Here is a 23,362-nt window from a genome sequence, read left to right as displayed (position 1 = left end):
ATACTTTCCTACTGGTGAGGTGGCAAAACTAAACAATTTTCATAGAATGAGTTGGATTTTGATGGAAGTGGGAAGAAATTAATGCTTGTTTTCTGAACCATATTGCTGAGATCTCGTGTCCATTTTCCTATTAAGTTGGAGAATGTAGTTTATTCGGACATTATTTGCAAATCAAGCTCATGGTTGACAGCTTAACCAAACTCTTAGTTAAACTGAATTTATCCCTCAATTTGGGACACTTATTATTTCATAAATCAACAGTGAATAATGGGATTCAGATTTTACTTGGTGACAAGGATAGCTTCACATATAGACTGTGTAGTGCTTTCTTTAAAAAAAGTAAGTTTGATGTTAGTGATACGATTCTATCAGCTAGAGATCAATGGTTACCAGTAAAGAAGAACCTTTGTCCTTCATACTGACAACTGATCCTCATTGGAACAGACTGCTGTATTCTCTAAGGTATTCCATGATATGGCAAATGCTTAGGGCTGAGAGATGAGAGTTTTATTTTAGGAAGCTCTCAAGATGCATTGTTGCAAATGGTGGTTCAGAAATCCACACACAAATATTAAAGTTTGTAGGTGATTGGAGCACTTAAAAAATCTTCTGAGCTGAGCAAAGATTACAGGCTGCAATAGGTCAACTCAGCATTTCTTTCCTTTATTTCGAAGACAAATTCCTTTTTGTAAAATGCAGCTGTAACGATCAAGTTTGTACAAGGAAATGGTAATCCAATGGTAAGTTAATTACTCATTCACAGGTTCAGACTGATACTTTGGGGACATAAGACAGCAAGGATCTCAGCTGGAGAGCCAACGAGAGGTGCACAACCCCTCTTTTCAGGAAGATCCACCAAATCTTTTTCCATTTGACAGGCCAATAGTGGGACATCCCCCAGGATCAATAATCCCACAGACTGAAGCCCCATTTGTTCTTAACTGCCAGCCCAGTGGTGGAGGGCAGGTGTTCTGAATGCCAGTAGCAGTTGTCAGAATAGTACTCACCTGAGGCTTGAGATCGCTACTGGATCCCAGGCCAGGACATTGCTGCTGGATTTCCTCCAAATGGCCTAACCATCTTCAGTTGCTTTGTCAGTGACAACTATGAGATCAGAAGTGAGAATGTTCACTAATGACTACACAGCCTTTTATGTGATTCATCAGATCATTGAGCCATCTGTGTCCACATAAAGAAGGATCTGGACAAAGTCCAGGCTTGGGATAATTAGTGGTAAATATCGTTCAAGACACTCAAGCATTTGACAATGACCGTCTTCAGTGCGACAGAATACATCCATATGCCCTTGTCATTGAATCGTATTGCTATCACTGAAAATTCACCACCCTGGATGTCACCATTAGCAGTACCGAACTGGACCAGGCATATCAATATTGTGGCTACAAGAACAGATTAGAGGCTGCGGATTCTTCTCTGCAATAAGTAACTCATTTCCTGACTCTCTTAAAAACTGTCCGCTATCTACAAGGTGCAAGTCATGAGTGTGATAGAATACCGTCCAATTGCCTGGTTGGATATAACTTCAACAACAACTCAAGAAGTTCGACACCACCCATGATAAATTTAAGTGCAAGTTCAGTTACGTTTTTTGGAATGTTTCTCGCTGTAAGGCCCAGTGAAATTTCTCACTGTGTCTTACTGATCTCACTTCAATAACTACATATCCCACCCCTATGGCATTCCTAAGGTCTGACTGTACCCCATCTTATCATACACCATTCTCAGTGTAACTCACCACTCAGTGGATATCTGCAGAAAGACCTGGTGCATCCATGCAGTACTTAAAAGGTCGCTGAGCGCCCAGACAAGCTCTGGCATTCTGAAACTGTCATACTCATTGACGGACAGATTCTGAACACGTTGGAGAAGGGAAAGATGGCGCTGCATTCTCCGACAGGCAGCTGGATGACCTGCTGGAGGGAGTGGTGCAAAGGAGGGGCATGCTACCAGATCCTGATCCAAGGTCACCCGTTTGGTTTCTTTGGTCTTCATAGGTCAGAGGTTTGAAAGTGTGGTAAGAAGCCAGTGACCTTCTCTGCTGCACCAGGGTAAGTACCACACTCTTCTCTTTGCTACCTCAAACTGACTCTACTCCTGGTCACAGTCTGCCACTCTCACTATTGCCTGCAACACCTTCCCACACTTGCTCTGACCCCCTGCAAAAAAACCTTAAAACCTCCCACACCACTAGCCCTGCATGGTGTCTGCGCTATCTATTCACTGCGTCAGAGCACCACAACACCTTTCCCCTGCCCGGGACCAGCCCTAACAGCTGTGCCACCCACTTTTGGCTCACTCAGCCCCTCCTTTCCTCTCATTGTAGGAGCACAGGGCCCACAAAAGAGCATAAAGGATATAGAAGGTTGGAGGGGTGCCTGATACCTGACTCCTCAGCCTCTACAAGGAGAGAATCCTGTCTCTCACAGGAGAAGACTGGGACTGCTCCTGCAGGGATGCCAAGAGATCCATGCGCCACAAACCGTGTAAGTACCACTCTTCATTCCACTGCAACACTCCCATAATCTTGTTGTCAACCTCATTCATCGCACACCAATTCTAACCACTGGCTGTGATGACTTCTCGTTATCAGACAGTTACCACTAGGATGTCCACCATCTCTGCAAGAAACAGCTCGCTCCAGCAGTTGTCACTTCCTCGACTTCTGAGGAGTACCGAATCCCCAGTGCAAGCATGGGCAAAGCTGCCTCCCGCAACTCCCTCACCACCTGAGATACTGACTCCTCAGTGGGAACATTAGCCTTAGAAAGTTTGGGGGCACAATCTGGTGAAGCACCTCACTGCGACAGTTCCCTAGCTGGCTGAGGGAGAAACAGCCCAGGCCACTGGCACTTGGAGGACTGTCAGAGACTAATCTCCTGCTCAGTACCAGGCAGGAGAAGACCCTGTGGTGTCACCCATTAGGGACTGCATTCCCGTGTATAGGGAGGAACAGGAGCAGCAGGCAGGAGTGTGGGAGGCAGTGGCTCTCATTGTGCAAAGGCTTCAGGAGTGCCGCTACACAATGATGACCCAGCTACCTCAAGCATACATTCCTCTCTGTGGACAGGTTGACGATTGCCAAGGAGAGCCATGTCCAGCACCCTCAGAGCCTGCTAGTTAAGGGCACACATATGCACTCCGTCACTCCAGCCATTTGTCGTCAGGACCAAAGGCAAGGAGCTGGGGAACCTGGCATATGCACTGCAGGTGTCCCTTCCTCACAAAGAGACAAGGCATTGCCAGGAGACACCCAGATGGAAAAAGAATCACACAGAGGCCTCTCAGAAGTTGTCTGTCAAAATGCTCCAGAGATGGCCAGGTCCTCCAATCTGCATGTCTCATCCAAACCTTGGAATTTGAAGCCAAGGGCAGTCCATTTGCCTCAGGCAAGAAGATCCTCAGATGTCTATATTTGTGATGATATATTTAGTCATTCATGTTCACTGCACTTGATCAAGGCCACAACTGCTCTACATAGGTCGAAATGCCAATTGGAAGTTGAAGCATCTGTATCTCACAAATGACATCCAGAATGTGTTAGAAAATTGCTCCTTTCATTCAGCTTCGCTTGTCAGTAATCATTCTTTACAATAAGTGTAATGAAGACCTTTGCCTTGCCATGTCGTGGTAGATTTCTTCAGAGGTTGGCATGGAGTAGTGAAATCCCTTTAAAGGTTTGTTGAGACTTTTTCGAACTGTGCATACTGTCAGTTTTCCAGTTTTTTTTAATGCAGCTGCCATGCTACTACACAGTCTGTAGGAGTTATCACTTCCTTGATTACTCTCTTTTGCAGCCCTTTTATCTCGATTTTTGGGCTGGACTTGATGGCAACTGGAAATTTCTTCAACAGAAGCTGCATTGATCTCACACGATCATTCACTCTGAGATTATATTCACCAGGAGATATCTGAGGCCCGTAAGACAACTTCTTAATCTTCTGGGAAGTTTGGTAGCTGATGGGTTAGTGGCTTGTCAGATGCTGCAAATTGCTTCTGGCATGTTTATGATTTCTAGTCCAAGTGTTAGACTTACCCCAGCTGAGATAAGTGATTTTGTTTAATGTCTACAATCTGGAACTTCAGATTTTCAATTTTCGTTCTGCGTCAGGCTGTCAGTTTAATTTGATATCTTGGCATGTGAGTCATTCCATTATTTAATTCCAAATTTACTTTCAAGGGTTGCATTTTTGGGTCACTTCAGTCATGTTGCACTGGTCTGCAAAGCTGCAATGCTGCACGAAGTCTGTCTGACATTTCACATTTACTTGATGCTTGCTATCTGTAGACATCATTGTTGTAGTCACAACCATTTCCCACCTTAAGACTGATGTGTTTATTTATTGTATTGTGTACAGTGACTCATCATAATCATTTGCAAACATCTCTCCAGCAGCCAACTTTATGGATTTGGTTTGCTCCTTTCTGGCTAAGCACTTGCATACAATATGATTCAACTTCTCACATTTAAATCACTTTTCTCCCCACAGTGGACATGCTTTCCTTTCTTTAGGGTGTTATCCTGCATAATATTTACGTTGTTTCTTCTGGTCTTAATTTTTGTATTTTCTTTTCTACAATTATTTCTTCATTTTCACCAATGCGTTATAGATTCATTGAGTCAAATAGCACAGAAATAGACCCTTCGGTCCAACTCGTCCATGCTGACCAGGTTTTCCCAATCTAGACTAGTCCTATTTGCTTGCATTTGGCCCATATCCTTCTAAACCTTTCCCATGCATTTACCTCTACAGATGTTTTTTAAGTGTTGCAACCATACCTACATCTTTCACTTCTTCTGGCAGCTCATTCCATATACACACCACCCTCTGTGTGAAAAAGTTGCTGCTCATGACCCTTTTAAACCTTTCCCCTTTCACCTTAAAATTGTGCCCTCTAGTTTTGAACTCCCCTACCCTAGGGAAAAGACCATTGCTATCCACCTTATCTATGCCCCTCATTTTATTAACCTCTATTAGGTCACGCTTCAACCTTCTACACTCCAGGGAAAAAAAGACGCAGCCTATCCGCCATTTCCTTATAACTGAAACCCTTCAGTCATGGTAACATCCTTGTAAATCTTTTCTGCACCCTTGCCAGTTTAATAATATCCGTCCTATTGTTTTCATTCAGCCTATAAAGCCATGGCTGTACCTCCATTAGTTTGATTGACAACCTCAGAACTTCTGCATATGTCTGTAGATTTCTTGAAATACGTTCTTCCTGTCTCAGTAGATATGCTCCCTCAGCAGGCTTCCTTATGCCTATGTCAATTCCCATTGTTGATGAAGGTCAACTTACAGTTTTCTAAATTCTCATGACTTAACTAGATCTATCAGTGGAGTCACATCAACAGTCAGTAGTCTCCCTCTTTCCTTGAGTTCTAGTGCTGAACACATTCTATTCATAAGTAAAATTATTAAGAGGCTTATTGTGTGTCTTCAAAGCCTTCAACATCTTCGTCTAGCTTTTCTGTTCATCATTGAGATCTAACCTGCAATAGAGCGTTGAGCACTCTTGTATTCTCAGCAATGATTACGTGCTCAGTTTTGTTTAAAACATAATTCTATTGTTGTTTCATATTTTCTCCACTCTCAGTGGCAAGCCTTCAGTTCTGTTTTTCTTTCCTTTCATTTCCGCGGCACCAGGGAGTAGAAATTTCATCCCCATATTCACTTAACCCAGTGATTCAAAGTTGCAGACTGTTGTTATTTTTGTAAATCTTCCATTTTGTTTCTTTCAATGGCTCACTCTCCTACAGCCCTGAAAACCTGTTTTCAGATGCACCTGCCTGACATCATATTACAAATGACATATGTTTAATGGTTCCCACAGACTGCGCGCAAAGCAGCTTGCTGCAGAGGTAGAGGTCAGGTGATTACAGCAAGGATACAATAAAGGCAGCCAGTATACCAAGTACAATTACATATCTCCAAACAATACTAAAATATTCCACTTATTATAATTAATCAATATTTTAATGGATTACAATCTCTTTGACATGATTCATTGCTTTTAAATGTGTGTTGAGATGGGAGTCAGTGGTAGGAAAGTGGAATAGCAATGGTGAGCATTGAAGGAAATCACAAACATCAATCCAGAGAACACTGGACTCATGCTATATAATGAAACAATTATCCAGTTACGAATACAATTAATCAATGATTGGACTTACCCTTTAAAATGGACAAGACAATTTGTAATAATCTTATAATATTTGGATTACTCTCTTCTATTGTTGTGAAATTGCTTGGCTATTCACAAGCAATTGTGGGTGGAAGTGACAAGTATTCTTGATTGTAGAGTTAAGCACTACAAAATTCTTAACATAAAATTGAACATATGTTTGCCTCAGGTATCTTCTGAAACATAGTACATGCCTAAAGACCCTGCTCTGATACAGAATTGGTTCAGATATTGGACATACAATGCATTTTACCCATTTGTTCCTGTCCTAAAGTGATTTAATTGTTGTATGATCATTTTACCCATGTCCCTGTGTTACAGAGAGCTCAGGAGGATGAACTGGCAGTGATACGCAAATATTATGAGAAGTCAAAAGAGGAAGAAATAAAGCTCCTGGATAAGCCAGAGCAGTAAGCACTTTATTTTTGGTATATTAGTGAACACAGTGTTGAAGCCGTATACTTCAGCAGGGAACTGCATTCATGAAGAGCATGGGTTAGAGAGTTGGGTGACAATCTGGGAACTCCATCTGTGCTCTATGCAGGTAAAGCTTCCACACTGACTTAACAGAAATATAGCTTGTACGTGATCATCAACTGTACTGTTGAACAGTAAGAAAAAGATATTCAATGTCCATTTCCATGTTGTCGAGCAAAATAAAAATAAAATGCGATATTCAGGGCACAATAGTTAAACGATATTGCGTTTAAGAAGCTTAGTTAAGTTTCAAATTTCTTCACCAAACATAGTGCAATATTTTCATGATGGATGTGATAGTGCAAAGAGATTATTCTGCTCAGAATATTAATATTTCCTTTAAAAAATTTAGCCATTTAATATGAATCAGAGATAGTAGGAACTGCAGATGCTGGAGAATCCGAGACAACAAGGTGCAGGGCTGGATGAACACAGCAGGCCAAGCAGCATCATAGGAGCAGAAAGGCTGACGTTTCGGGCCTAGACCCTTCATCAGAAAAGGGGGAGGGGAAGGGGGTTCTGAAATAAATAGGGAGAGAGTGGGAGGCGGATAGAAGATGGATAGAGGAGAGGATAGGTGGAGAGGAAACAAACAGGTCGAAGAGGCGGGGATGGAGCCAGTAAAGGTGAGTGTAGGTGGGGAGTTAGGGAGGGGATAGGTCAGTCCAGGGAGAACGGACAGGTCAAGGGGGCGGGATGAGGTTAGTAGGTAGGAGATGGGGGTGCGGCTTGAGGTGGGAGGAGGGGATAGGTGGGAGGAAGAACAGGTTAGGGAGGCAGGGACGAGCTAGACTGGTTTTGGGATGCGGTAGGGGGAGGGGAGATTTTGAAGCTTGTGAAATCCACATTGATACCATTGGGCTGTAGGATTCCCAAGCGGAATATGAGTTGCTGTTCCTGCAACCTTCGGGTGGCATCGTTGTGGCACTGCAGGAGGCCCAGGATGGACATGTCATCTGAGGAATGGGAGGGGAAGTTGAAATGGTTCGCGACTGGGAGGTGCAGTTGTTTATTGCAAACCGAGCGTAGGTGTTCTGCAAAGCGGTCCCCGAGCCTCTGCGTGGTTTCCCCGACGTAGAGGAGGTCACACCGGGTACAGCGGATGCAGTATACCACATTGGCAGATGTACAGGTGAACATCTGCTTGATGTGGAAAGTCTTCTTGGGACCTGGGATGGGGGTGAGGGAGGAGGTATGGGGGCAGGTGTAGCACTTCCTGCGGTTGCAGGGAAAAGTGCCGGGTGTGGTGGAGCTGGAGGGGAGTGTGGAGCGGACAAGGGAGTCACGGAGAGAGTGGTCCCTCCGGAAAACAGATAAGGGTGGGGAGGGAAAGATGTCTTTGGTGGTGGGATCGGATTGCAGATGGCGGAAGTGTCGGACGATGATGCGCTGGATCCGGAGGTTGGTCGGGTGGTACGTGAGGACGAGGGGGATTCTTTTTTGGTTCTTATTGCGTGGACGGGGTGTGAGGGATGAGTTGCGGGAGATGTGGGAGACACGGTTGAGGGCGTTCTCGACCACTGAGGTGGGGAAGTTACGGTCCTTGAAAAACGAGGAGAACTGAGATGTACGGGAGTGGAATGCCTCATCCTGGGAGCAGATGCGGCAGAGGCGAAGGAATTGGGAATAGGGGATGGCATTTTTGCAGGAAGGTGGGTGGGAGGAGGAGTATTCTAGGTAGCTGTGGGAGTCGGTGGGCTTGAAATGAATATTGGTTTCTCGGTGGTTGCCCGAGATGGAGACAGAGAGGTCCAGGAAGGGGAGAGAGGTATTAGAGATGGTCCAGGTAAACTTAAGGTTGGGGTGGAAGGTGTTGGTGAAGTGGATGAACTGTTCGAGCTCCTCGTGGGAGCACGAGGCGGCGCCGATACAGTCATCAATGTAACGGAGGAAGAGGTGGGGTTTAGGGCCAGTGTAGGTACGGAAGATGGATTGTTCCATGTAACCTACAAAGAGGCAGGCATAGCTTGGGCCCATGCGGGTACCCATGGCTACCCCATTTGTCTGTAGGAAGTGGGAGGAATTGAAAGAGAAGTTGTTGAGGGTGAGGACGAGTTCAACTAAGCGGATGAAGGTGTCAGTGGAGGGGGACTGGTCGGGCCTGCGGGACAGGAAGAAGCGGAGGGCCTTTAGGCCATCTGTATGGGGAATGCAGGTGTATCGGGACTGGACGTCCATGGTAAAGATGAGGTGTTGGGTACCAGGGAATTGGAAGTTCTGGAGAAGGTGGAGGGCGTGGGTGGTGTCACGGACATAGGTAGGGAGTTCCTGGACCAAGGGGGAGAAGATGGTGTCCAGATAGTTGGAGATCAGTTCGGTGGGGCAGGAGCAGGCGGAGACAATGGGTCGACCAGGGCATTCAGGTTTGTGGATTTTGGGAAGGAGATAGAAGCGGGCAGTGCGGGGTTGTGGAATGATGAGCTTGGAGGCCGTGGGTGGGAGGTCACCTGCGGTGATGAGGTTGTGGATGGTTTAGGAGATGATGGTTTGGTGCTCAGGGGTGGGGTCATGATCAAGGGGGCGGTAGGAGGAGGTGTCGGAGAGCTGGCATCTGGCCTCGGCGATGTCGAGGTCAGTGCGCCGTACTACAACTGCGCCTCCCTTGTCCGCAGGTTTTATGGTGAGGTTGGGATTGGAACGGAGTGCTGCACGTTCTGTGGGGGAGAGGTTGGAGTGGGTGAGAGGGGTGGAGAGGTTGAGGCGACTGATGTCTCGACGGCAGTTGGAGCTGAAGAGGTCGAGGGAGGGTAGGAGGCCTTGGGGTGGTGTCCAGGAGGAGGGGGTGTGTTGGAGGGGGGCGAAGGAGTCAGTAGAGGGAGGGTTAGGCTCGCAGTTGAAGAATTAAGTGTGGAGGCGGAGGCGGCGGAAAAACTGCTCTTTGTCCAAGCATGAGCGGTATTCGTTGATCTGTGGGTGGAGGGGGACAAAGGTGAGCCCTTTACTGAGGACTGACCATTCGTCCTCAGTAAGGGGGAGGTCTGGGGGAATGGTGAAGACTCGGCAGGGCTGGGTGCTATTGTCCCCTCTGGAGCTGCTGGCTGTGGAGGCTGTGGGCGGAGTTGCGTCGGCGTCGGCGGTGGGCGGAGTTGCATCGGTGGTGGGCGGAATTGCGTCGGCATCAGCGGTGGGCGGAGTTGCGCCGGCAGTGGTGACAGGCTATGTGATAACAAAGCCTAGTGTGTGGAGCAGGGGACCAGGACATGGAAGAGTTTAGGCCCTAAAATTTTTGAACTCGATATTAAGTCTGGAGGGCTACGGGGTCCCCAGGTGGAAAATGAGGTGTTGTTCTTCCAGCTTGCATTGAGCTTTGCTGGAACGCTGCAGAGACAGAGATGTTGGCAGGGAACAGGGTGGTGTGTTAAAGTAGCAGACAACTTTTTTCCGAACAGAATGTAGATATTCTGCAAAGCGGTCACCCAGCCTACGCTTCATTTCCCGAATGTAGATGACACCACATTGTGAGCAGCGAATGCAGTAGACTAGATTCCGGGAAGTGCAGGTAAAGTGCTGCTTCACCTGGAAGGTATGTTTGGGCCCTTGGATACTGGTGAGGGAGGAGGTAAATGGGCAGGTGTTGCACCTTTGCTGGCTGCAGGGGAAGGTGCCGTGGGGCTGTGGGAGGGTGTAGGGGGTGAAGGAAGTGTGGACCACGATCTCCTGGATGGAACGGTCCCTGCAGAAGGCAGACAGGGGAGGGAGGGGAATATGTGTCTGGTGGAAGTATCTCGCTGGAGTTGGCGGAAATGGCATCTGATGATCTTCTGGATGTGGAAGCTGGTGGGATGGTAGGTAAGGACAAGGGGAACCATATCGCTGTTGCTGGAGGGAAAAAAGGGGGTGAGGGCGGAAGTGCGGGAGATGGGTCGGACCTGGTTGAGGGACCTGTTGACAACGGTGCTGGGGAATCCTCTGTTGAGGAAGAAGGTGAACATTTCGAAAGCTCCCTCGTTGAAGATGGCCTCATCTGAACATGTGCGATAGAGACGAAGGAACTGAGAGAATGGAATGGAGTCTTTACAGGAAGCAGGGTGTAAGGATTTGTAGTCCAGGTAGCTATGGGAGTCTTTTGGTTTATAATGGATGTTGGTGGCCAGTCTATCCCCAGAAATGGAAACGGAGATGTTGAGGAAGGGAAGGGAAGAGTCGGGAGACAGTTTGTAAGGTCTGGGTTGAAATTTGAGTGGAGCAGGCATAGAACGTCCCAATTAAGAAGCTCAGAATTTAAAGTTTGAAAAATCACCCGCGATTCATAGTCAGAAATCTCTGGATAAAACTTAAAACTGAGTTGTCAACAGCTACCAGATAAAGTCATCTGAAGTTCAAAAGGTAAAATGTGAATGATCCTTTGTAGCAACAACCTGGAATAAAAGAGTCTCTGGAAAATTGCTCATGTAGAGAAGGTATTTTGAATATTGCTGAAAAGAGTGATATGTTGCTAAAACTTTTGGTTTTGCACTCAGTGGAATAAATGCTAAAAAGGCTAAATTTCAAACCGTCAAAGCATTTTGTACCACATATGAAAGGGTGGTCTAGATGTTACCATGGAGAACTGGGGAGTAATACCTCAACATAGTCAATTTGTCAACAAATCGGCATCTGTTTTATTCTGTAATATAAATTGATGTGATGGTTTCAAACTTGGCATTCTTGCATTTCTCCTGATGAGCAAAAAATAGAATGCTTCAGCAACACAGTGCTTTTTAAAACATTTGAGTTTTGTGTGAGCTAAAGAAAATATTTTAAGCAGTTTCAGGATGAACAGAATTTTCAATCCTTCGGGATGATCCTGAAGTCTCTGGAAATGGAAGATTATTCTCCTGAATATTCTCCTGAATATTCTCCTGAATATTGCTATTTATTTTTATTTTAATTCTTTGAACTTTTTTCTTTCTTGTGACTGACCAAGGAGGCAGTGGTACAAGTCATGTGATGGCAAGAATGGGAATGGTAGCAGACAAGAGTTTGTGAAGTTTACCTTAGAAAGAATTCTAAATTTGAAGCTGTGGAAATGTGAACAAAATTTGGTGTCCCCCTGGACAAATCTTATTTGAAGGTACAAATTAACCGAAAAAACAGTGGCATGCAACTGAATTCAAATTGAAATAATTTCACCAATTTCATCGTGAATTAGCCAAAATGGGGTCATGGCAAATTCAGAATTTAGCAAAGCTCATAGCTCTAGATATACAAAGCATAACCTCACGCAAAGCTAACCTTAATTCTCCCAGAAATTTGTTGAGATGTGATGACATTATGATGAGGACCTTAATAATAAACTCTCTGGCATAAACCTCCCATTTGGGTCATAATCGCTATTTCTCATCCTTATCAGTCTAAAGGTTCCCCACTTACCTTTGGAGGAATTTTCCAGGTGGACTTCCAGGTCAGGAACCTTCCCAGCCCAAGTAGCATATTCCAGTCCAGGAACAATTGCAAATAGCAGTGGAGTGGGCTGACACTGAACCTGTGACACTCTTTCACAACAGTAGTTGCAGTAATCTGTGGTTTAGCAGTCCGAAAACCTCTTTGACAGCTACTGAGAAAAGACACACGTGTTAAGTAAGTGAGGGGCTAGAGTGGCAGACAGATGGGGCAGGGTGTCAGTTAGACAAGAGGGTAAGTTGCCGGATGGGTAAGGGGGTAGAATAGCAGGTAAATGGGTGAGTGTTCAATGATGGCTGACAGCTATTGGATTGGTTGTAGGATGATATGGTTTTACGGGGTGACCATGTTGTGTGTTGCAACCAGTCAGGGTGGAAGCCATGAGTTTGTTTTACACATCAAGGAGGACGGGTCACGTCAGATTCGAGGTGTGCTGGTTGCACGCGGGGAGTGGGGAGGGGATGTCAGATCTAGGTAGGTTGGGACAAGGGGGTTGGTGGAGGAAGGTGTTGGGTTCAGGAGTACCCAAGGTGGCAGGGGTGGAAAGGCGGGGTCCAACGGTGATTCAGGGTATGTTTAGAGTGGTGGGGGGTGAAGGGTCTATAAGTGCTGACTGGAGATTGGTTTTATATTTAGCCAGGAATTAGAACAGATTATAATTTCTCCATCTCCTTCTCATTAACAAATCAGGTAAGTGAGTTGGAAGTCTCCAACTCAAAGTCAAGTTGGGGTCTTTGTCGGGGGTTTTCAGATGCAGACTCAACTGCACTGGGACTTCTGCGTGGTCCTGATGTACAATTCCAGTCTGCTTCAACATTTTCTATCTTTCCATGAGAAGATCTGAGCTCTTCTGTTTTTCAAAAAATGGATTAGTTTGTAAAGCATTATTCAGCAATGTTAGAGAGAACAAAGCTTTAAATCAGTACAAGGTCCTTGGAACCCTGATTGTTCTGAGACTGTGGCACAGGAATTGGGCTGAGGAACTCTGTATCTAGGAGTTTCTGATCTAATGATTTAAATTATTCTTCAACGCAGCGAAGGACTTAAGTTCGAAGGGCATTCTCTTCAGTTGGTATTGTATCATAATGTGATACCAAATTTTGTGGCAGAAATAGAGATCATGCTGTAAGCGTTAGCCATTATTAATGTGTAATTCAGACAGTAACCACCAGTCAATGTACTGGTACAGATAGGTATGTATGTTCGAAGTTGTTGTTTAAGATGTTCTCTACCTCTGGAAACTGGATGATAATCATATCACAAACCTGGCTTAGTTCTAACAGCGAAAAGTTTTGTACAGCAGAACATGGACACTGTGGACAAAATCAGACACGGCAAACACCACTCTGTACCCCCCCAGTATGGCTTGTCATCCTGGGAGATCTGGTATGCCAGGTTTCCAGTGGTATATCTGGGGCTATCAGCATTGTGATTTGGAGGCACCAGTCTGGGGGGGGGTGGCTCATGATAGCCTGGGTTTATTTGTTTTCCTTCTGGAGCCATCAGGAAGTATACTGCTGATTCTTCGGACAACAGAAGTCTTTTTCTGAATTGCTGATTGGACTGCTTAAGAGACATAAATGCAAGTCAGCCACAAAATCTGACAAGGACAAACAAATATCCCAATCCAAATCCAAGAAGAGACTTGAGTTCACTAGTGGTGGCCGCTAGGAACCCATTAATAAAAGACACTGACTAATTTAACACTGGCCTGAACACTCCTGTGGATCGGACATGAGCCCCTGCCTGCTAAATTAATTTTAGGCCTACAAAAACAGGCACAATAATGTTACATTTAGTTCCATATAGTGATCAATCAATCACAATAAAGAGTATGGGTATGAAATTGCCAATGTGAAGGCAACTTGACTTTTAGCTACTCATTGTGCGACAGCTTGAATTAATCAGGGCACTGGCTTTCACTCATGTTGTAATAATTAGTCCATCTTGACTCTGCTGTGTTAGTGATTGTAGCATTTAGATCCTTGGAATTCAAAATCAAAGATGTATTCTTAATAACCTCAATGAAATATTAATGTCATTGCTTTTTTTACACTGTATTTACATGATCTGCGTTTTTTAAAATTTCTTAAGATTCAAAATGCCTTTATCTGATACAGGTCACCTCTCACTTTTCAATAGGTTCTTATACGAATTATCACAGGTACCTAACTTTGCTGAACGCACCCACTGTATCATATTTCAGTCTGTTTTCATGGAAGGAATTTCCACACTACGACGCAAAGCAGGGAATGTTCTACACCTGAGCAAGGTATGATTATCATAATGAATCCAAGAATATTGACTTGCCCTCAACCACCTGCTGAGATCTGTTTATTTTGTTGACACAATGACACAAATATATTTGTTGCCCATCCTAGCTACAAGTGGTAGTAGTCTGTATTCTTGAACTGCTGCAGCCCATCAGATGACATTATTTCACTTGATATTTCAGTATTTCACAAAATTTAAGAATTGAATAAGTTAGACACAGAGTTATTCTAACTATGTTGAATGTTCTTTTTGTAAGAAACATGTTTTGTAGATAAAAGAGAAACAGTAGATATAGTTGTTCGTTTGCTTGCCAAGCCAGTTGTTTCATGGTGTGCAGTCATTTCATTACCATTCTAGGCAACATCATCAGTGCAACCCCTAATCGAAGCGTTGTTGCTGTGTTCCATTCCGAATTTATGTGATCCTCTGGTGTTGTGGGTCTTGTCATTTGCAGTTCTGTTTTTTAGCAGGGGTCTGTATACGGGGTCGATTTCTATGTGTTTGTTAATGGAGTCCCGTGTTGAGAACCAGGCTTCCAAAAATTCCTTTGCATGTCTGTTGTTCACTTGTCCCGATGCAGTCAGTTTGTCGCAGTCGAACTGATGGCCCTCATTGTTTGTGTGTATTGAGGCAAGTGAATATTGGTTGTGTCTTTTTCCTGATGATGTTGCCTAGAATGGTAACGAAACGTCTGCACACCATGGAACAACTGGCTGGATGAGCCAACGAACAACTGCATCCACAACCTTAGCTACAAGTTTTTGCTAAAACCAATACATACAGTTATTGATTTCTGGAAAGCATTTGATAGAGTGCCTCATCAAAGTTTATAGTGGAAACTCAAAGCTCATGTTGTAGTGGGTAGCATATTGGCATGGACAGCAGATTGACTGGCTAACGTGAAGTTAATCGAGTGAAACAAGACTGGTTTAGAATACTCCCAAATTCCCTGGATGGGTGTACCTCTAACAACACTCAAGAAGCTAGATACCATTCAGGACAAAGCAGCCCACTTGATTGACACTTCATCCACCACCAACACTCAGTAGCAGCAGTGTATACAATCTACAAGATGCACTGCAGAAATTCACTAAAGACCCTCAGACAGCACCTTCCAAACCCACGACCACTTCCATCTAGGAGAACAAGGGAAGCAGATACATTGGAACACCACCACCTGCAAGTTCGCCTCCAAGCCACTCACCATCGTAACTTGGAAATATATTGCCATTCCTTCACTGTTTCTGGATCAAAATCCTGTAATTCCCTACCTAAGGGCATTGTTGGTTAACCTACAGCTGGTGGATGCAGTGGTTCAAGAAAGCAGCTCACCAACACCTTCTCAAGGGCAACTAGGGATGGGCAATAAATGCTGGCCCAGCCAGCGACACTTACATCTAGTAAGTGAATAAAAATGAAGTGTAGAACAGTTGAAAGTCCAACTGACCCCCTTTCTCACAGCATTCAGTTGGATTCTATAATTTAAAATCCAGCATCACAGACAACACTTCGACGTCTGCTGTCAAAGGCTGTGTTTGAGGGTAGGGTGCCAGGTAGGTTTGGGTGCAATGTGCCAGGTAAGTCAGTGGTACATGGGTGGGGTGCAAGGTGGGTAGGCGGTATAGTACCAGGTTGGTAGGGGTTATGGTACCAGGTGAGTAAGATTCTGGCACAAGTTGCAATATTTATATGCCATAAGCCAAGATGCTTCATACAATCCCTTGCTTAATCCATGGTTTGTTAACTTTAGTTTTTATACTGTTTAACAAACCTGTTTTCCCAGTTATCATCTGTTCAAATGATCTGTCAATGGTCATATATTGGGGTTAGTTTATTATCACTTTGTTGAGTGTACTTTAGGAATACTTACTTTGAAGTTTAAAATGTAAAGTTATTCTGAACTAAAAACAACTTTATAATTTTATCTGTGTTCTCAAAGACCTGCAGAATTTGGCTCTTTGTGTAAATAAGAATGAAAATTGCAGTACCGTGGTGAGCTACTGCCATGTCATGAATGACTGAATGTTAAAAGAAAATACGACCTCACTGGCTAGCAATTTCTTCTGTGCAGACTTTGACAGATCAAAAAAATGTGAAGATTGTACTTGGACTCATCCTAGCCTTTGGAAATCACATGAACGGCGGAAACAGAACACGTGGCCAGGCTGATGGATTTGGTCTAGAAATTCTTCCCAAATTAAAGGATGTCAAAAGCAGGGTATGTTATATCTCAAATTCTGACCATGATCAATATCCAAAGATGCTGTCCAAATAGCTGTCTTAGATCAAAGTCTGTACGTGTGTCAATGTGAAAATTGTAACGCATTAGTTTTTTATGATTTTGTTGATGAAAAGAGAAAACATATATCTGTGATTAAATCCCATATCTGCAACTGAAACTCAACAGTTTGATCATTGCACCACAATTTAATTTGAGTTATTTACTAAGATAACACATTTCTGTTATATTGGACTTGGTACCTTGACTAGACAGTAGTTCTTTTGTTCAAAAACATATTTTGTAGTGCTTAATAGAAGAAGTTAAACTGTGTGGTAAAGTTTAGAGAAAAGATTTAGCCACATATTCTTCAGAGTAGAATTTCCGACGTGTAGAAATAGTTCTGCATTGTAAATTGGATGCGTGCAGCTTGGGAAAGTGGGAGTCTTTGATGACACTAGGTCAATTATCAGGTAGACCACTTTCCAAAACTCCATTCCAGATGTTCATTGTCATGTGGAGAACATACATATATATAGTGCACCAGAGCTTTATATAAATGTAAATAAACAAATACATGACTAACAGATGAAGTCCTGGGATCTACAGTGTGGGTGTTGTAATGAGTAATTACAGGCCAATAATGTTTTAATAAAAAACAAAAGAACTACAGATGCTGTAAATCAGGAACAAAAAGCAGAAGTTGCTGGAAAAGCTCAGCAGGTCTGGCAGCATCTGTGGAGAAAAAATCAGAGTTAACGTTTCAGGTCCAGTGACCCTTCCTCAGTTCTGACCTGAAACATTAACTCTGATTTCTTCTCCACAGATACTGCCAATGATATTTTAATATTTCAGCAAATGACTTATTCAAGTTATTAAATGTATTAAATTAACTCTTTCATAATTGGTATCATTGCATTGAGTGTTCTGGCACAGGAGGCTAAAGGGCAAAGGAGGGATGCCAGGTAAAGCTGCTCACAGCAGGAGCTGACTGTCTGCATTTGCCATTATCCAAGCAGTTATCTTGATGATTCCAGATGCAACTGGCTGGTAATATTTAAGAATTGGCTTCAGAAGTTCACACTCAACAGAAAGGCAGTTATTGAGCTGAACTGTCTACTGTAGACAACTTTCACCTTCAGAATATTTTAGATATGCATTTGTAATGCTAACGCATTCAAAGCTATGAGAAAAGTGCTGGAAAGTACAATTAAAATAGTTAGGTGACTATTTTTGACTGGCATGGACATGATGGGGCAAAGATCCTTTTTCTGTGCGGTAGATCTGTATGACTATAATAACATTGCTGCTACACTTTCAGTTGCTCTAGGATTGTGATTTTGAATGCACTGCCTGAAAGGGACTGTAGACAAGTTATTAAGTAATTTCTCAAAGGGAAATGAATGTATAGTTGCCAATGAAACATTTGCAAGCCCAAAGGAAACAATAGGAAAATAGGAAGGTGGCCCAGTTGTATGAGTGTATTTTTTTCATTTACTCCTGGGACGTGGCCGTTGCTGGCTGGCCAGCATTTATTGCCATCCTTGTTGCCTTTGAGAAGGTGGTGGTGAGCTGCCTTCTCGAACCGCTGCAGCCCATGTGTTGTGGGTTGACCCACAATGCTGTTAAGGAGGGAATTCCAGGATTTTAATCCATTTACTGTGAAGGAATAGCGATATATTTCCAAGTCAGGATGGTAACTTACTTGGAGGGAAATATCTGGGTGGTGGTGTTCCCATGTCTCTGTAGCCCTTGTCCTCTTAAATGGTGGTGGTCATGGGTTTGAAATGCGCTGTCTAAGGATCTTTGGTGAATTTCTGTAGTGCATCATGTAGATAGTACACACTGCTGCTGTTGGGCTTCGGTAGTTGAGTGATTGATGTGCCAATGAAGCAGGCTATTTTGTCCTAGATGGTGTCAAGCTTCCCGAGTGTTGTTGAAACTGCAGTCATCCAGGAAATATCCTGCCTTGTATGATTCTGTGAACAACAACTTGACTGTACTGTGCTGTTAGTTTGCATTGTGCCTAGAGGATAAATGGCACATTTTGGAAAATCTGAGTTCTTCTCGAAAGACATTGCTGGTCAGTGAACAGTAACACTGTATTGAAACATCAGTGTTTTCTTTGCTAGGTTTGGACATGATGCTTTCTTTGTAAGTCATAACCCTTGCTGTTGGTTGGAGATGGAGCTAGGATGCTGATAACCTCTTAATCCTTGGCAATTGGCATTTTTGCACCAGCAATGGTGCATTACAAAGAACACAGATGCAATGAGGAGCTTAGGAGATGCTTTAATAGTTCAACCATGGCAAGGTCACAAAGATCATTATTATCTGCTGCAAGCTGTACAATGTTCACTGCTACAATGACTTACAATGGAAACGGAGGACAAACTGGAATTAAGAAAAGACCAGATTAAGATATTTTATTTAATTTTGGACTAAAAGGAATGTACTGCTTTAAACCAAGGGAACTGCAGAAAAAAACCCAAAAAAACTGCGGCTGCAGTAAATCGGAAACAAAATCAGAAGGTGCTGGAAAAGCTCAGCAGGTCCGGCAGGATCTGTGAAGAGAAATCATGGTTAACGTTTTGGGTCGAGTGACCCTTCCTCAGAACTCTCAAATGCTGCCAAACCTGCTGAACTTTCCTAGCAATTCCTCTTATTGTTTCCGAGACTGCAGAAAGATTGCTGCAGTTTTTTTTAAAAAAATGTCATGTTTACTGGAGCAGGTTGTGAGTTGTATACAATGTTGCTGTACAGCCACTGGGAAACTCCCAGAATGTCAGTCAGACTGCAGATGAATGGCATCCACTTCTGGAAGCTACTTCTGCTCATGGACCTCAGAGATCTACGCTACAGAGAAAGAAGTTACAGGGAACATCATGCCCTGACCAGGTGATCCTGCTTTGTATGCAACCAGTCCTGTAGAAACATCTCACCAGCAAAGAAAAAGCACCAAAACGTCGCTGTGTCTCTCTGCTGTCGAATTGCCAAAATATCTCCAGCAACAATTGTTTTCCTCTCCAACTACCTCTGTAGATTCCCTTGTTCAAAATAAAAAGGGAAAATCTGCATCAGAGCCTCTGAAAAGGGTAAACTCTCAGTGAGAGAATGAAAGACTGAACATCAGTAATGTAAAAGATTTTGTGTTAACATCAAAGAATTGCAAAGAAGAGAAAGAAATCAATTCATTGATTCCTGTGCTCCGAACTGATAGGACTTCAATAGAACTTTATTTCCTTGATTTTTGTTTTTCTTTTTCTATCCTTAATTATCATGCCTTGTCTGCTTTTGTGTATGTGTGTATGTAGGCTATGAACCAAGTACAGGCAAATAGGATTAGTGTCGTTTGGTGGCTGTTGATCGGCATAGTGTTGGGCTGAAGGGCCTGTTTCTGTGCTGTATGATTCTATTCCTTACAATTAAAAATGAACCCTTCAACAGATTTGAACTATACTGCAACTGATTAATTACCTGATTTAGCTTGATGTGAGAGCGATTTGGTGAGTTTTATCATTCAGCTTCACATTAACAAGGGGAGGCAAACGGCCTGATGGTATTATCACTGGACTGTTAATCCAAAGATCCAGAGAATGTTCTGGGGATCCAGGGAATGTTCTGGGGACCCGGGTTCAAGTACCACCATGGCAGATGGTGGAATTTGAATTCAATAGATATCTGGATTTAACTATCTAATGGTGGCCATAAAACTATTACCGATTGTTGTAAAAACCCACCTAATGTCCCTTAGGGAAGGAACCTGCTATCCTCCCCTGGTCTGGCCTACATGTAACTCCAGACCCACAGGCAATGTGGTTGACCCTTAACTACCCTTTGGGCAATTAGGGATGGGCAATGCATGCTGGCCTAGCCAATGACATCCTCATCCAGTGAATGAATAAAACTCTCTGACTTTCAGTGTACACTTTCTTCTATGTTAATGTCCTGTGTAAAAGAGTAAATCTGCTGTCCACTCATAGGACTCCAATGGCAAGTGATTGGAATTCACTGGCCCGGTATCTTGTGTGATGTTTGATGAGATGGGTTAACTTGCAGGCTGAAGATTCCTGAACAAGAATATGATGGTGATTTTCTTTTCATTGACCAATTAACTATGTAGGTTGGGAGACTGTAGTTTTCACCAAGGAAGTGGGCAAGTGATTCCCTAAAATCCAGTGATACACAGTAAATCCTGAACTAGTACTAGATGTAGATAATAGACAGTTGTTATAATTGAGTTTAAGCACTAGTGAAGCTCCTGAATTTTGAGCTGCTTTATTTCAGCTCTGAATCTATAACTTTCTGAACCATCCACGCCTGAAACCAAGAAAGGTCATTTGAATTAATGGGATTTCATCCCTAGCTATAAAGTAGGTAGCATATTAAAAAGCTTGTCAACCCAATGCAAAAACAAATCCTGCAGTGCCACAGTATTCCAGATAAACTGACGTGGCCTCACCTCCATCCACCATCGGTCTTTCTTTTCTTCACTTTCCTTGCCATGATGCTTACTGTATCATTTGGCTTTGTAGTCAGAGCACATATAATATAAGATTTGAATCAGCACAGCATGTTGCATTGTAGTAGTCTTAAAATATTGTCTTGATTAATAAATCTCACTGTTCGAAGTAGACAGCAAAATTTACTGAACCTTTAAAGTTATAAGAATTTACAGCACAGTAACAGAGGTTAATCTGATGAACCCGCTATGTCTGTACTGGCTGAAAACCAGCTATCCAGCAAAATCCCGTTGTTGGTGGTATTTGTGTGGCTTCCAACACTTGCAAGTGTACAACCATGTATTGTTAAATTCATGTTACCCAACACGCACAGAGAACGTGTGGCACCAGTAAATCAAAAATGCTGATTAACGGTATACCCTGGCAGCATGACCTTTAGCCTCACCATCTCCTCCCGTAAGCTTCTTTGCTGTACAGTTTAGTCCCATGTTAATCTTACTGAAATAAATTAATTAACAAAGCCTTCTATTTAAAATCATCTAACCAAACCTGTTTATTTTGCATTGAAAACTGAAAATCATTATAGAATTGGTGCTGTAAAACGCTGATCAGAATTTTATGTAATAAAAATGGTTTTATTAACACAAAGGCTGTTGATGTGAGAGTTAGACTGCGCCTTTGACAAAAAAAAGGCTATTTTTACCATTCTCTCTCACAGAAGTGCCCCCACAGACCAGTTATGATATAATGTCATTCCCATTCTCTCGAGCTCTGCTCTACTGGAATAGCTGGCATTGGACAAGACCTTGTATGCATGGTTCCTGGGTGAATGACCTTTAAACCTATCACTTACTCTCACCAGCTTCTTAGTCAAGCTGTACAGAAGTGAATGATTTAACTGTTCAGTTGACCCAGTAATCTTCCTGAAGTTAAATTTGTTAGAGTTCAACTTCATGATTCTGATGTGCTTCCTCCTTGTGAGCTGAACAGTGCCAGAATGAACCTCGATTTTTAAAGAAAGAATGTGTAGCAGTCTGAGATGAGAAATGTTCGTTTTAGGGGCATTCTCATTGGTAAGGTGAAAGATAATACAAATTTTACTGGACATTTTAAATGTGACAATGGGCTCTGTCTAGACCACCCTTTCAGGCCATGATTTCTTGGTTACTATGGTGCACTGGGTAAAAGGTATTTCCCTCTACTCCCATCAGAACATTCCAGAAATTACCTTTAATGAATGCCCCTTTGTAGTAAAGTATCACACATGCACTTTAACTACCTTATCTACTTGTCTTGCTTCTCTTAGAGGTCTGTGGTCATATATTATAAGGTCACATTTCTCCTCTACACTTCTCAGTTATGCTATTTTTTTTTTGTGTGTGCTGCTTTGGTTTGTTTTCCCTTCCGAAATGCATTACCTCAATCTTCCCTGGATTGAATCCCATTTTTCACTTTTCTGGGCGCCTGACCAGTCCATTGATATCCTACCCATCTCTGTAATCTCCTCCAGCTGCATAAATCTCAGAAGTCTACGCACAACTAATTTGAGCCTCTTGAGCATTCTTGAATTTAATTATTCCACCTTTGGTGGCCCTGTGTAGACCCTAAGCCTCTGAAATTCTCTCCCTAAACTATTGACTCTCTGGCCCCATTTGTCATTCCTAGATAAAATGTGTGGAGGTGGAAGAAGTTACAAATAGTCACCGACGCTCATCATTCTTAGCCTGTGATGTGGGCTGGGTTTAATTCAGGCTACACAGCCCAGGATAGGCTGAAGAGACTGCCAGACACTGAGGCTAATGGCTGGAAAACATGCCTCAGGGCTCAGGCACCATGTTGAAAACTTAAAATTTAAAGAACAAAATGCAAAGCATTTCTCCAGTCCTCACTCTTCACAGCTGCCTTCCAACCCCTCAGCCCCACACACTCCACATGCTTTATCCATGCCACTGAATGTCCTCCGCTCACTCCCTGTGACCCCATGCCACCCTATGAACCTCTAGCCATTCTCATGTCCAAGCATATGCTCAAGCCAACCTATGTTCTTCTCTAAGGGCGTCTGACATCCCTACCACAAATACATGTAAAAGTAGAAGTTTGTATACATGGTATAATAGAATCTAAGCAGTCAAGATTTTAAAAGGCCCTTGTATATTAAGTGGTTTCATGATGTAGTAAAGAGCATTTCTATTGCTGAGACCTCGATTATATCTCCTAGTATCAGTATAAATTGGGTATCTGATGAAACTTAGTTGGTTGGATTAGATTGTCTTAGTTGGTTGGAAATAATTCAATGTACTGCATTGTATAAAAATTATATGATAAAACTGTAAGACTATTATCA

The 23,362-nt window shown here is 43.2% G+C and overlaps 1 protein-coding gene across 2 annotated transcripts in view; it reads left to right on the top strand.

Annotated features, from left to right (window-relative positions):
* The window catches only part of LOC109911862 (formin-like), a 368,530-nt gene that overhangs the window by 209,324 nt on the left and 135,844 nt on the right, over positions 1-23,362 (top strand). For both annotated transcript variants that reach the window (XM_048600301.1, XM_048600300.1), the window contains 3 exons: positions 6,526-6,614; positions 14,206-14,335; positions 16,409-16,555. In XM_048600301.1, coding sequence (XP_048456258.1) covers positions 6,526-6,614; positions 14,206-14,335; positions 16,409-16,555 — 366 coding nt within the window. The remainder of the gene's footprint in view (positions 1-6,525; positions 6,615-14,205; positions 14,336-16,408; positions 16,556-23,362) is intronic.

Source organism: Rhincodon typus, chromosome 8 (assembly GCF_021869965.1).
Source record: "Rhincodon typus isolate 14 chromosome 8, sRhiTyp1.1, whole genome shotgun sequence".
Taxonomy (NCBI): domain Eukaryota; kingdom Metazoa; phylum Chordata; class Chondrichthyes; order Orectolobiformes; family Rhincodontidae; genus Rhincodon; species Rhincodon typus.
Note: the sequence above shows the minus strand (reverse complement) of the source record. Positions and strands in the feature narration are given on the sequence as shown.